Source organism: Phaenicophaeus curvirostris, chromosome 17 (genome assembly GCF_032191515.1).
Source record: "Phaenicophaeus curvirostris isolate KB17595 chromosome 17, BPBGC_Pcur_1.0, whole genome shotgun sequence".
NCBI classification, from domain to species: Eukaryota; Metazoa; Chordata; class Aves; order Cuculiformes; family Cuculidae; genus Phaenicophaeus; species Phaenicophaeus curvirostris.
This window is the reverse complement of record NC_091408.1, coordinates 3720721-3734095: the sequence shown is the minus strand read 5'-3', so window position 1 is coordinate 3734095 and position 13375 is coordinate 3720721. Positions and strand designations below refer to the sequence as shown.

The 13375-nt window shown below is 39.7% G+C and overlaps 1 protein-coding gene across 6 annotated transcripts in view; it reads right to left on the bottom strand.

Annotated features, from left to right (window-relative positions):
• The window catches only part of CLIP1 (CAP-Gly domain containing linker protein 1), a 67392-nt gene that overhangs the window by 48456 nt on the left and 5561 nt on the right, over positions 1–13375 (bottom strand). For 5 of the 6 annotated variants that reach the window (XM_069870840.1, XM_069870844.1, XM_069870841.1 and 2 more), the window contains exons 2-3: positions 6363–6559; positions 5300–5871 (exon numbers count right to left, since the gene is read on the bottom strand). In XM_069870840.1, coding sequence (XP_069726941.1) covers positions 5300–5871; positions 6363–6456 — 666 coding nt within the window. In that variant the 5' untranslated portion in view covers positions 6457–6559. Of the gene's footprint in view, positions 1–5299; positions 5872–6362; positions 6560–7098; positions 7158–13375 lie in introns of those variants that run through there. The other variant, XM_069870839.1, reaches the window with a different exon arrangement.

The window sequence follows — 13375 nt, the reverse complement described above, 5'->3', positions numbered from 1 at the left end:
TTTTATTAGGAACATTAGGAAATGTTCATTAGGACATCAGGAAAAAATTTTTCACAGAAAGGGTCATTGGTCCCTGGCAGAGGCTGCCCAGGGAGGGGGTTGAGTCACCTTCCCTGGAGGGGTTTAAGGGACGGGTGGACGAGGTGCTGAGGGACATGGGTTAGTGTTTGATAGGAATGGTTGGACTCGATGATCCGGTGGGTCTCTTCCAACCTGGTGATTCTATGATTTATGCGAGCTCAAGTTGTTAGATTGGTTAATTCAGGGGGGTTGCTTGTTTGTTTGTTTTTTAAATCAACTTTGCACTGGTCTCTTAAGAAATCCTAAGTGATTGCAACAGCAGGGCAAACAGGTTCCTCTGCAACTCAGACAGGAAACAAACTGGCTTAGCCTGAAAGTAATTTGTTTTCTGAATTAGTTTTCAGCTATTCTTTCTCCATCTGGTTTAGTACCCAGAGACAACGCTTCCACTGGCACAAGAAGGGGTCACGTTTTCCATAGGAATTCCTATTCAGATGAGGTTCAAAATGCTGAAGCTGTGGCCTCATGAATTACAGTTGTGTTACAGACCTTGTCCTCAGTCATTAACCCAGTAAAGGCTGGACAAGTGCAATGAAGCAAATGCAGATTTCTCCATCAACATTTCCTACTTTACAGCAATCCCCAAACACAAGATCAGGCTGCCTGGAGTTAATGTCCTCTCTCTAACAACTAAATCATATCCAGATGCCAGAACACATTTCAGATGTTGAGAATGGAGATTATGGTTAATACAGAGCTATTTGAATTACTCTTTGCATTAATAACTTTGTCTTTGGTTTAGCTTTTTTCCCCCTCTGTGTTATACATCGATGCAACAAATAAAAAGCTGAATAAGGAGTAACACATCAGAAACCACAATTCTTCTAAATATGTGCATTATCTCCCCATATTTTCAACATTTCTACATGTTAACATGTATTTCCAAATACTTGTTAGTGAAACTAACTGCTAACTAACTACTAACTAACTAACTACTGCTCAGCTTCAAGTCAACCAGGCAATGCACTTGCTGAACACGGCTCAGATCGACTGGCATTTGAGGGAGACAGAGTTATCATCGGAGACTTCCAAAGCGGCAGAGGGCTTGTGTGCTGCTCTAACCTAATCGACTTTGAGAAAGAGTAAACTACAGAAATCTGAAGGACCTTTCCTTTTGCACTGGAACACCCATTTTGGGGTATAATACTTCAGCTTGGCTATTCACTTCACTTACTATGATTTGATTTTGATTTCCTTTGACTCCTCCAGAATGTCACAGAAGAGAACTTCGAAGAAAACAGGACCATGTGAATTTCTCTACTATTATTATATTTCCCTTACAGACATTCATGTCTGCCATGAGCTATTTTTCTGATGTTTACATCTCAATTTAATGGCCTGGAACATGTCAGTCTTCTTCAAATTGAGGAAAAAAAGAAAAGGAAAAAACTGTAAATCTATTACAGGTATTTTTCGGCAGGCACCCACAGGAACACAACTCAGTTGACACATCACACACCTTGAAGCACTGTCTGTCTGGTTTGATGTTAATGAAACTTTTTTCTTTAATATACAAGGTATTTTGGGAAAAGAATTTACTCCACCCTGAAAAACCAAGCCAGCTTACTTTTGCATCTTTTCATGTCCACACCTACTGCATAGTTCACCACAACCTAATATATAAAGATACTCATTTTAGAATATATAGGTGATGACCTTGCAACTCTACTCATTTTTTGCAGTGGAATTCTAACTTTAAAGTGCACAAAAGACTTGTGAAATAACTAGAGATCAAAGGAATAAGAAAATAAGCTTAAGATGTTTTTTCTATTCACAGAAAACAATGCAGACCACACTCTACAGCTTGAAAAATCTCAAGATTGCTTTGCACATACAGCCTCTAATCAAACTACCTCATCCCAACACCACCAGCTGTGAACATCTGATGCACCAGTTTGCTATTACAGACTGCAGAAGTAACAGTGAAGAGTTTACAGCTTCTTTTCATGTAGAAGAATCGTGCAAACATCTCAGTAGAAACTGAAAAGCGTTCCAATAAAGCTTAGCTGTTGGGAAAGTCACTTTGTTAAGCCTGAAACGCTTTCAACACATTTCAGGTGCAACAAACTTCTGGCAGATTTGCATTTGTGTAATGCAAATCTTGTTTCTTGATAACCCAGCTGTATGATTTTGCCTTTTTTTTTTTTTTTGAAGGTATCATCCACAACCTGCCAGCTGCCAACAGCAACAAACAAAAAACCAAGAAACAAACAAGAAACCAAACAGATCAACTCAAGGTAACCCCTTTTAAATGGGTTTTAAAATCAAAGTAAGGAAAGAAAGTTAACAGATTGAAACACTCCAGTGTACCACTCCACACCCTAAGATCACACACAAAGATCAACAAGCTGAGCCCCATCTGAAGTCCATTCTAGAATGCAATTTAGCTGATGAGCTGTCTTACCAATCTACAAATTCTCCCTTAAGGACACACTTCTTCAGTTAAGTATTCTAATAAGGCTCCCAAATGAGCTTTTTTCTATCACAAATTCGTTGTTCTGCTGGAGGCTCACTGATTTCATGATGCACTTCTCAGCAGTTGTGTTCCCCATGTATCCATAGCCACCAAGGCACTGCTACTGCTGAGAACCTTCACAAAGCGTTCAAACCAGCGCCTGGTTTGGGCTGGGCTAGTGTTAATTTTCTTCCCAGTAGCAAGTATGGGCTGTGCTTGGATTTGTGCTGTAAACAGCACTGAGGGATGTTTTAGTTGCTGCTGAGCAGCGCTTTCACAGAGTCAAAGCCTTTTCTTTCCCTGCAAGGAGGCTGGGGCGGCACGAGAAGTTGGGATGGGACACAGACAGGACAGCTGATCCCAGTGACCAGTGTTTTGCTTTGTCTGCATGTGTCAGTTTTTGCTTTACTTATTAAACTGTTTTTATCTCAACCCACGAGTTTTCTCACTTTTACCCTTCCAATTCTCTCCCCTATCCCACCAGGGGGAGTAAGCAAGCAGCCACATGAGGCTTAGTCACCAGCAGGGCTTACATGCAGTCACTCCAAACTGCAAGAACTGCACGTGGGCAGCATTCAGTTTCCAGTGTTCTGCAATAGTACGGTCAGACTGGAGTGAATCTCAAGCCTACAATGCTCAATTGTCACTTAGAGAGGAAATTCTGTGCTGATACAGACGCAGAAGTTCCGTCAAGCCTCCCAGACTCTTGCGCAGCACATTACTGAAAAGTTACCGCTGTCAGTATAAATAAAAAACAAATTCCACGGAGCAGTCCAGTTGCATTTGTACCTTTGGCAGAAAAGGAATAGCTAAGCAAGCTACAGTAAGTGACAGGCAGGTCTTTCACAAGAGCTGGTGCCAGCTGTAGGCTGAGAGCAGTGCCCAGCAGTTACTCAGTAGCAGCTCAACTCCACTGTCCATAGCACTGGACAGGAGTTCAGTGGCAGAGAAAAAACCCAAACAAACTATTAACAGCTGAATGGATTATTCAGCCAAGTTTACCATTATTTGCATTAAACTGGTGATTTAAGATATTTACATCTCAATTACTGTTGGACATGGCATCAGCAGAATCTGGGATTCAATACAAAAAATTAGTATTAGACCCAGAAGGGTTAAAACCCAGCAGACAAGAATCCCGTCCATATAGCATTCATATTCCTGTGCATTCCCTGTCTTAGACCAGGATATAATTTGCAGATATGCATCATCAACTCGCTGTGCTAGGAATTGCCCCAAAACCTCAAACTACAATTTGATGATTCAACAGGAAGACTTAAGGCAAGCAGAGGAAGTAGGGAGGATGAAATAGTAAGTTTAATCTGTTCTACTTAATAAACAGAGTTTGGGAAGTTATTACGACCGTGTGGCACAAAGGATATGCTCCTTCTGTAATTTGCACTACTAAGATACAGGGAAGTTGGAGCGATGCCTTCACAGGCATCAAAGGATTTTCCTACACAAAGAGGATCCCAGAAGATCAGACAAAGATCTTTGAGAAAGAGGCAAGCAAGTGGTTAAAAAAAAAGACAAGGATTGGAAAAGAACAGGGCTCTAGTCTCTGACAGAAATAGCTAGGGATAAACGGTAAAGCTTTGTTTCCATTGCCACTCCAACAAAATATATCCCAGCCCAACTCCAGCTGTCAGCCAAACCCTGCCCTCACTTCACCTCAGGCTCCTTCACACTTTCCACCTTGAGTGTAGAATCGTTATCTGGTGAGGCAGTGCAGGACAAACAATGAAATCCATGAGATTTTCCTTACACAGGATTCTTATGGTAACCCCTGAAATGTTTTCTATGCTTTCCTGCTCTTGTTTTTACTTAATGGAAAAGTAAAAAATTGTATTATAAGAAAAAGAGAGATTGTATCAAAATAACAGTAAGACAATCCTTCAGCTTAATGATACACACAAGTAATTAAAACCTAAAATGAGATCTGTTACAGTAATTGTAGATCTGGTGGACATGAAAGTATAGTTCTGGTCATATCTGAAGGCTACAGCCTTTAAATAAGAATACAACATAAAAAATGTACCACCAGCTATCTACTTCCTCGTCAAGCAAAGGTTCGTGTTTGAAGGCAAAGTTTCCCACTTCTCTTAGAAGGTGTATGTCACAGTGACCAAAAATGACCCGTGCTCTACTGCATTCATCTGAACAGAAAATGTACATAGCATAATTATTTAAAAAACAAAACTTAACTCCGTTTTAAAAGAGTGAAATGATACATCAGCAGAAACATTTGAGTTTAGGAAGGGCAGCCAAGAAACATGGCACATCACCAACAGAACACGTAATTCCTGGATGATGGGTGGCATTATGTGACTACTTCTGTTGCTGCCTATCACTACTCAGGGGAATAATCAATTATTGAACTGTTTGCTTTCTAAAGAAACAGCCTTGATAGGGCTAAAGAGCTGCATGGAAATCTCACAAGCTCATTTTTCATTTAGCATGACTGTAGTTTTTGAAGTTATGGAAAGATAACCTACAAGTATGTTGTTAAAGATTGAGTTTTTAAACATTGATTAAACATAATGGATTAAAAACTTCCAAATTAACCATTTTATCTTGGAATCATAAAGATCTTTCTACAGATGCGAAACTGCATGCAAAGAGCTTGTCTACAGAAGACCCTAAATGAAACTAAAGCATAAATGTACATTACCTTGATCAAGGAAATAGTAGAAGAGTTTTGAATACTAATAAAAGTAATTTATCAATCAAAAAGCAGACATAGAGACCACAGAAGAATCTTACCAGAACTCGATCTCCAATTTTGAGCTCCCTTTCTCCTTTCTTTAGCGATCCAGCTTCAGAGAGGTTTGATATAGATTCACTTGCAGTTTTTGAAAGATTGCTAATCTGAGGAGGAGTTGAATGTTCCTTAGCAGCAAGTGGTGTAGTTTTATGTGGAATTCCTGAAGGAGGAAGCGCAGCAGCGGATGAAGACACCATACTAGCAGCCGATGTGGAAGTTGGTGACGTAGCTCTGGAAGCATGAGCTGTCTGTGTACCGTTGGCTTCATCTTCTGTCAGTACTTTTCTTGTCAATTTTGATGGCCTTGTAAATATTCCCCTCAAGGGTTCACACTGGAAATAGCGAACTCCAGCCACGGAGCCATCATTCTTACCAATTGGTTCATCTAGAACAATCCCTGCCCACTGTCCTGGAGCAAACTGTGTTTCACCAAGGAATTGAATATATCCAGGCTTATTTCCATTGACCCAAACACGCTCACCAACTCTGAAATCATCCACAAACTCTTCATGTGCATCCGCAGCGGTTGTGCTTGGGGCCTTTTCACTGGAAGCTGCTTTTTCTGCTGGAGCTGGAATCAAGCACAATGAGAAAGCAATGGGAATCAAATATACTAATATTCCAGAGAGTATAATTACTTAAGTTTCAGTGTAACGAGCATTTAGAAAAGCACCATTTCTAAAAGAAAGTGCACAATTCCAACTTTTTTAACTTATGAAACACTGTAAACTGTGGAACATAGTAATTTAAAACCTAAGGACAATGACACTGAGTGCGTTTAATGTAGGTTTTATAATATGACAAGATTTTTGCCAAGTCTCACCTCAGAAACTATCCAATCATTTTTATCATGACAAGGTTTCTTCAAGGAAAACTGCTTGATTACATCCAATTAGTACTTTGAGATTTTTGCATGTTATACAAATGATTTTTTTTAGATCCAAAATACAAGGAAAAATACCTTGGTGTAAGTAGTGAAAACAGTGTATACTCATAGCTTTCAAGGTACTTTTTGTTAGAAGACAAATAAGGGAAAACTTAAGATATTTAAATGTTTCTTACCAGCTGCAACTGAAGCAGGTGTTTTCAGCAATGTACCCCCATGCTTGATGGTCTTTGATGGAGCCTTAAGTCCACTTGGTTTTAACATACTCATCTTTTTGCAATACGAGTGTTAATGCTCTTCGTCTGCAGCAAATATCTTTTTTTCAAGCATGGATAAAATATATCATTCGAGTTTTTCCAACTCTAGAATAAAGCTGTATATAAAAATATTAGACATGAAAAAAAATCAGTGTTTTAACTCCTGCAGAAGTTTATATATATACACACATAGCCTGTGTATGAAATGTGCAACAAAAGATGCCTTACAATAACTATAAGCATTTCCCAGGATTGCATTTCCAACACCTCATCTTTGGAAGACCATTTCCTATTAAAACACACCAAGTCTGAACTAAAACATCAAAATAAGTCACTTCACTGAAAGCTGCTGTAGTCGTCTTGAGCTTTAAACTAAAAGGCTATTTTAAGAAAGAAAAACAAAGCCCTTAACAGCATTACTAACATTACACACAGACAGAACCGTGCTGTTCACCCTTCTGTTTTCAGTCACATTTTTCAAGTGTTGCAACATCCCAGTGAAAACAGCTCAAGCCTAGAGACCTGCGAGAGAAACTGAGAGCCAGGAATTTCAGGATAAAAAGAATAAAGTCTTTGAGAGAGACTGGAACCGAAAAAACTAAAATTGATCAACAGAGTAGAGTTAGATGATGACAACTAAAAAGTAAACATCCACCTCAGCTGTCTGTGATCTCTTCGATCACAAGATCCACCGGCTCGCAGTTCCCGGCACAGTGCCCAAGCCACACTCTTCTGGAACAAGGAGGAGGGACTCTTCCCTATCCAGAGGAGGGACTCTTCCCTGCGTAGCTAGGACAGAGCCCTGCTCTGACTTGGAAAGCAGCTCTAAGCTTTTCAGAGATCTACGTGGCAAGGGGTTAGCCACAGAAGGCATCTTCCTTTTGATGACAAAGCATTAGAAAGGCTAAACCTTTTATTTTTTCTTGAACATAAACTCAAAGCCAATCCAAAAGGTGACTGGTCTGCCCCCGTCTTCAAAAACATCAACTGTTCTGCATGAATGCAGCTTGGCTATTTGCTAAGCTTTATATCTAAGGCATGGACAGTACAGCTAAAAATCCTTAAAAAAATCCCATCACACACCTAAACAAAACCCTGAAGAAGAAAACACGAAACACTGCCATGTAGCAAAAGCCTGTTCAAACTGTTTGCTCAGAACACGACAAACAAGGACTGTAAAGCAGGTCTCGGTCGCGCCGCTTACTCAGCACGTACAACAGAGGCAGAGAGCTGCCCCACTGCAGGCTTCCCAAAACCACTGCGAGCAGAGCCCAGGTGCCCGCACCGGGCATACGGGATGTGTAAAAGAAAACAAACACTAGTGAGAAGAGACTGTGATGCTACAGGAAGGATGCCTAAAGAGACAAGCCAACCGTGGCTTTCCCCTACCAGTGTAAGTTTTACCCCTCATATATTATTAACAGGCAGCACATTAGTGCTCCTAAAAATCAATTCGCTGTGGAAAAGAGAAAGGAAGCATGAAGCAGTCTGCTTTGTGAACCTAAATAACAAAGCCAAACACTTCTGCTGTTTCGAGATCAGCCATGCCAAATTCAAACCATTTTCTAAGACGTCTGCAAAAACGTTCTACTTTAAAAAGCATTAATTACCACCTTGGCTGTATGGTGTCTGTCTCCAGTTTTAAGTTCTGCTCCATGCAAACTCTGTGCGGATTGCAGAAGGTTTTTCCTAGCATTGCCAGCAGTGTCACCCACCCCTCTGCAGGGTTATGACAACTGCAGAGAAAAATCTCTCCGTTGTTTTTGCAAGATGCATGCCAGTTTACTATTAATTTTTAAGTGGGTGCTTTCATGTTCGTGCACATGAAAGCAGAGCTAGCTCCCTCAAATCAAAGCAGAAGGATAGGCATGAAACATGACTAAGCCATGTAAGCACTGAGAGGCACGCAGTTAAAGTGGCAACTAGAGGATCATGTCAGATGTCACTTTGGATACAGAAGGAACACCGGGGTGTTTTTCCCCTCCTAGTACAGGCCTGTCCATCCTGCTAAGCTCAAGGGCATCATATTTCTTGATATTTTTTATTAGAAATCTTCTAAAACTGCACTTCACTCTTACATGCCAAGGACTTGAAAAGCCTTCCTTTTCTCTCTTACGCACATCCTACCTATCTTTACTCACGCTGTTCCCTCCAGATTCTCCATGCATGCCTCCATTACTCTCCTCAACTCATCAAAACCCATGGAATAGAAAAACTATACATAATAAAGAAGGATTTGGCACATATACAAAAGTACAAGTACATATACAAAAGTACAAGAACTATCAAGGTCGGTTCCTTTCAGCTCACAGCATTATCAGTGTCAAACACCAAATACATGGAAATTCAACCACCTCATTTGAGCCAAAGAGAAGTCCTCCCTTAAGAAATGCTGCCTCCTAAAACCAGAAGCTGCCTTGCAGTATTCTGCCATTCTTTTCCACATTTGTTTTGCCCCAAAGGGCATTCCAGCACCACACAGACACTAGCCACCTATATTGCACAATAATAGGTACATTAAAGGAAAGCCAACAATAAATTACCCCCCAAAAATTACATTTTACCAGTTCCAAATAATTATTTATTATCAGATGTTTGACAAACCTCTGCCCAACAGAAAGTCAGAATGTTCTAATGTTGCATTTCTTGGCTCAGGATGCTCATTCATATTTTAATCTTGCTCTCCACAGTCATGGGTTATGTATTTGCTGTGTCATTTGCTTTTCTCAATACACTGGCATTCAGCTAGGCCGGGAGTAACACAACCTCTTGTGCCCCGGTTTCAGAGGTACTGAAATCATGGCTTAATTCAACAAACTGCTAAAATAAAGGCAATGCATTTTGGTAAATGGCTGCCTTATTGCAATGGTGAAAATGAAGCTTTTGGTTTTAGAAAGAGACAGGACTCTCATTTCCTAACAGAATTCATACAGCCCCAAAAGCACATAAATTTGCGTCAAGTGATGTGAAGCTTTACACACGCTGGCGTTTCCTAGCAGGGTCCAGATGTCAGCTGCTTCATTTTAGCTCTCAGAGAGAGCAGCTAGCTGCTTGTCTTGGTTTGTTCGCTTTCCTTCCTTGCATCTGCCTTAGCTCTCCTGAAAAAGAATCCTGAGAACCAACAGGCAATCACAGGAACTCTAAGTTTCTCAAAAGATCAGGAACCTAGGGATATCAGCCCAGTCTGATAACGCCAGCTACCTTTGTTCAGAAAGCCACAAGCTCTACCAGTACTGTAACTGCATAACATAGAAAGGATTTTAACCCCCACTTTTACACTTGTGCCATTACTGAGGAACAAATGATCTCATACAATATAAAAATGTGTTACATCCCTGAATGAACTGCATTTTTTTTTTGTCCATGTGTTGACTACTAAAAATTTTCAGTTGCATGCATGAATCCTTGCATTAGCCCTTCTAGTTGGTTAATGTTCTTGTTCTTATTTACTTTTCACAGACCTCTAAGTTATACATGGATCGAAGCAATCCATAGGCAACAAGCTGAGAACAACTGGTGTAAGAAAATAAATCCTACTAATCTGTAATATATATGAACTCTGTTGGCAAGTTGAGAAGAAATAAATCAATAAACAAAATTTAATCACACAGCACTGAATTAAAAAAGCAGCATGTTTTCCAACTGTCAAGGAATTCCTATAATAAAAAAAAGAACACCTGCCCATACTGTTTCTTTCAAGATTTTAAACAACTGGAACTAAAGCACAACTAAATAAGAAAACAGGGAAAAGTTAAAGCCTCAGCTCACTCCACTTAAGAACCTGATAGTCACAACAAGAATGTAACAGTACCAGAAGTTCTTTAAACTCTGCTGATACCTGATCAGTGTTCTGCCACCACCACCCTCTCCTTCCTCAGGGCAGATAGTGCCGATATGAAAAGCAAAATATTCTGTCTGATAAAATATATGAAACAATTACTTGAGAATTTGAGGAAGACGCATTTACTAACATCACTGCTCCCAACTCCTATCGAACAGATGCGGCGTTTCCATGGAGAAAAGCAAGTTGTCTGTCCATTTGGTATGGAAACAAAGAGGACATTCTAGAATAGAGCAGCACAATGTTTGAACTGACTCGAAACAGACTGCATAATCTCCGTCTTCTGCAGGCAGACACATGCAGTCTGCCGCTGTGCTGAGTACTTTGAAGCTGGAAAACTGCTCTCATGGTTTATTTGTATAATAAAGCAAAACAATTATTTTAATTTATGATCATCCACTACTGGTCATGCACGAGTTCTTCAAAACATTTCAAATTAAAAAGATTAATATTAAACTTAGTTAACAGCATTAAGTGACTGAATACTGTTGGAAAATGCCTTTCAATGTTAACAAAAAAAGAGATTGTTTAAATATGTTGATTCTGCAAAGCATGCCAGTGCCTCGCAAAATACATATAAACATTACAACTAACAGATACAGAGCAAATATTCTAAAAGGATTGTGTAGAATAGATAACGCTGTGACCAGGGAAGATCATACAGAACCCCTGTGGCAGTCGATCTAGAAAACAACTTCTACCCATACCATGAAGAAAAACTAACATGTACAAAATAAATCAGAAAATCCTTTCTGTAGGAAAGTGATATGGAAAATACATTTCAAAGACCACCACAATCCAGTAACTCTGCTTTCCTGAGGAAAAAAAAAACTTACCACGTGAAGCACTATGTTTGAAAAACAGCCTGAACAGCATTTCTTAAATATCTGCTTCCTAGCCTTGATGTTTCCAAACTAGTGCCAAGCTTTCAGAAGCTCATGAATCACTTCTCAAACACCCTGACAAGACTTTAGAGAAAGTAACTTGGGATTTTGAACTTGGAAAGCTTTCTCTTCCAGTCCATGAGGTACCCCAAAAGCACAGATCCTACACGGTTACAAAGGCTTGCAACTCCTAAAATTACTGCAATCTTAAAACTTTAAATTGTATAAACGTCTTCTGAGTGATTCAGCTCTAATTCTTATTACAGCTTTAAAAGATATATTTGTGGTCTCCTGAGCTGGTATTACATTTCTGTAAAAAGTGAGCATATATATTCCCAGAAGCATCAAAATAATGCTTTTGGTTGAATTTATAGGCTTTTGAAATTCATACACAATTTAAAAATGCAACCACATTTCAACTTCAAAGAAAATTGATGCCTGTGGATTGCACTGCTCCCTGCTCCTTGCTGCCTCGTTCAGAATATTCCCCTCTGCAAGAATCCACCAGGTAGAGACCAACTTCTGGAAGGCTGAGATAAGAATGAGATTAACTCATCCACAGCAGGTCCACGAACTGACCAGACTGCGACGCACCCACCAACATCCTTACTGAAACAATTCAGGATGAGATTGACAGAGCACAAGGATAAACTGCAGAAAGCTGATGGGCTCACGCACCCTTCCCTAAATAGCATTCCCTATTGCTACCACCTTGGTTTGTTTCCAAGGAGGAACACAAGTATAGTCCTCCCACCTGTTACACACACAGATTTCTCATGTTTGGGAAAACTCTGATGTCAGCAGAGCCACAGCGTGAGAGATGAGCACCATCCTTGGACAATGGTCTTCCTAGACATGATGCCTCCTCTGCCACATTCTGGGTCTACTGGAGATAGTTCATACTAGGCAACCAAAAAGACTGAATCACCATTTTGCAAGTGTTGGGTTACATTCACAATGAAACAATTCCACAGCACACAATATCCATTGTAAATGTCACGCTGAGCTTCAAAGCTAGTTCTGTACCAATTCCCAAGTATTTGAACAGAAAAGACGGACTTGGAAGCCTCCAAGAATTAACTTTTCACAAGCTCTTTTTTAACGATACGGCACGCTTCATATTCCTAGCCATTTACTACTTAAATACAACCATTCTGGAGCTACGAACTCCCACCAGCATCTCTCTGCATTCAGCCACCAAAGCCAAGGACAGAAGTGGTAAAACCTCTCTGAGCCCAGTGCTCATGACTCAGTGCAAATTCAGCGTGTTTGGCCAGCTCCAAAGCATTTAACTGAATGAGGAGCAAGTTCAGACTGAAACGAGCCAGGAAGCACTGTAGGCATTTGATAACAAAGCAAGTCACAAACAACAAATTATTATGATACTGATGTAACAGCCTCTGCATCAGTCACTGTTAAACCAAACCAATCAGCTGAATGTTGCTCAAGAATTTAACAGCACTGTTCAGTGATTAGAGATATTTGGATTACAGAGGCGTCCTCAGGTATCACTTAAGTTAAATGAACAGAATTTAAGAAATTATATGTAAAACAGACAACACAGAATTAAGAATTTCAGGAGTATTTCAGTGGAATAAGGGTTGGCATTTTGGAGTCTGTATTTGATTACTCATTCAACAGAAAGCAATTAGAAGAAAGGGAGCATTTGGAAACAAAATTCACTTTTATTTTGTCTCCCAGAAACTATGGATTTTGATGTCAATTAACCAAGCAATATGATGATCTGAATATATTCATCAGGTACATCACTACCATAAGAAGAGACATCAAAATAATTCATTGTTTAATTCAATGTTTATCGTTGGCTAAGTAATCTAATGGCTAAGTGCCATCAGATCATATTTATTTGGCTTACTAGATGCTCTGCTTACTGCAAGCATCAAAATACACGGGCTGCTATGCGCCTATCAAACCAGTGTTTCATACCTCAATTTTAAAGCCAAGAAAATTTCTGCATTTAAAATTCAGTTCATCAGGTGGAAGGAAAAAAAAAAAAAAACCCAAGGAATCCAGACCTTTCTCCTTTCTCTCAAATCTGTTATTTGCAGATGCTGGTATAGGAAATTAAAATTTACTAAGAAAATAAGCAAGAAAATCCCGCAGTTTGGATGGGATTAATGCTTTTATGACATTCCACTTCAGCTCATTCCAGTCCAATGAAATACAACCATCACACAAATCCTAGC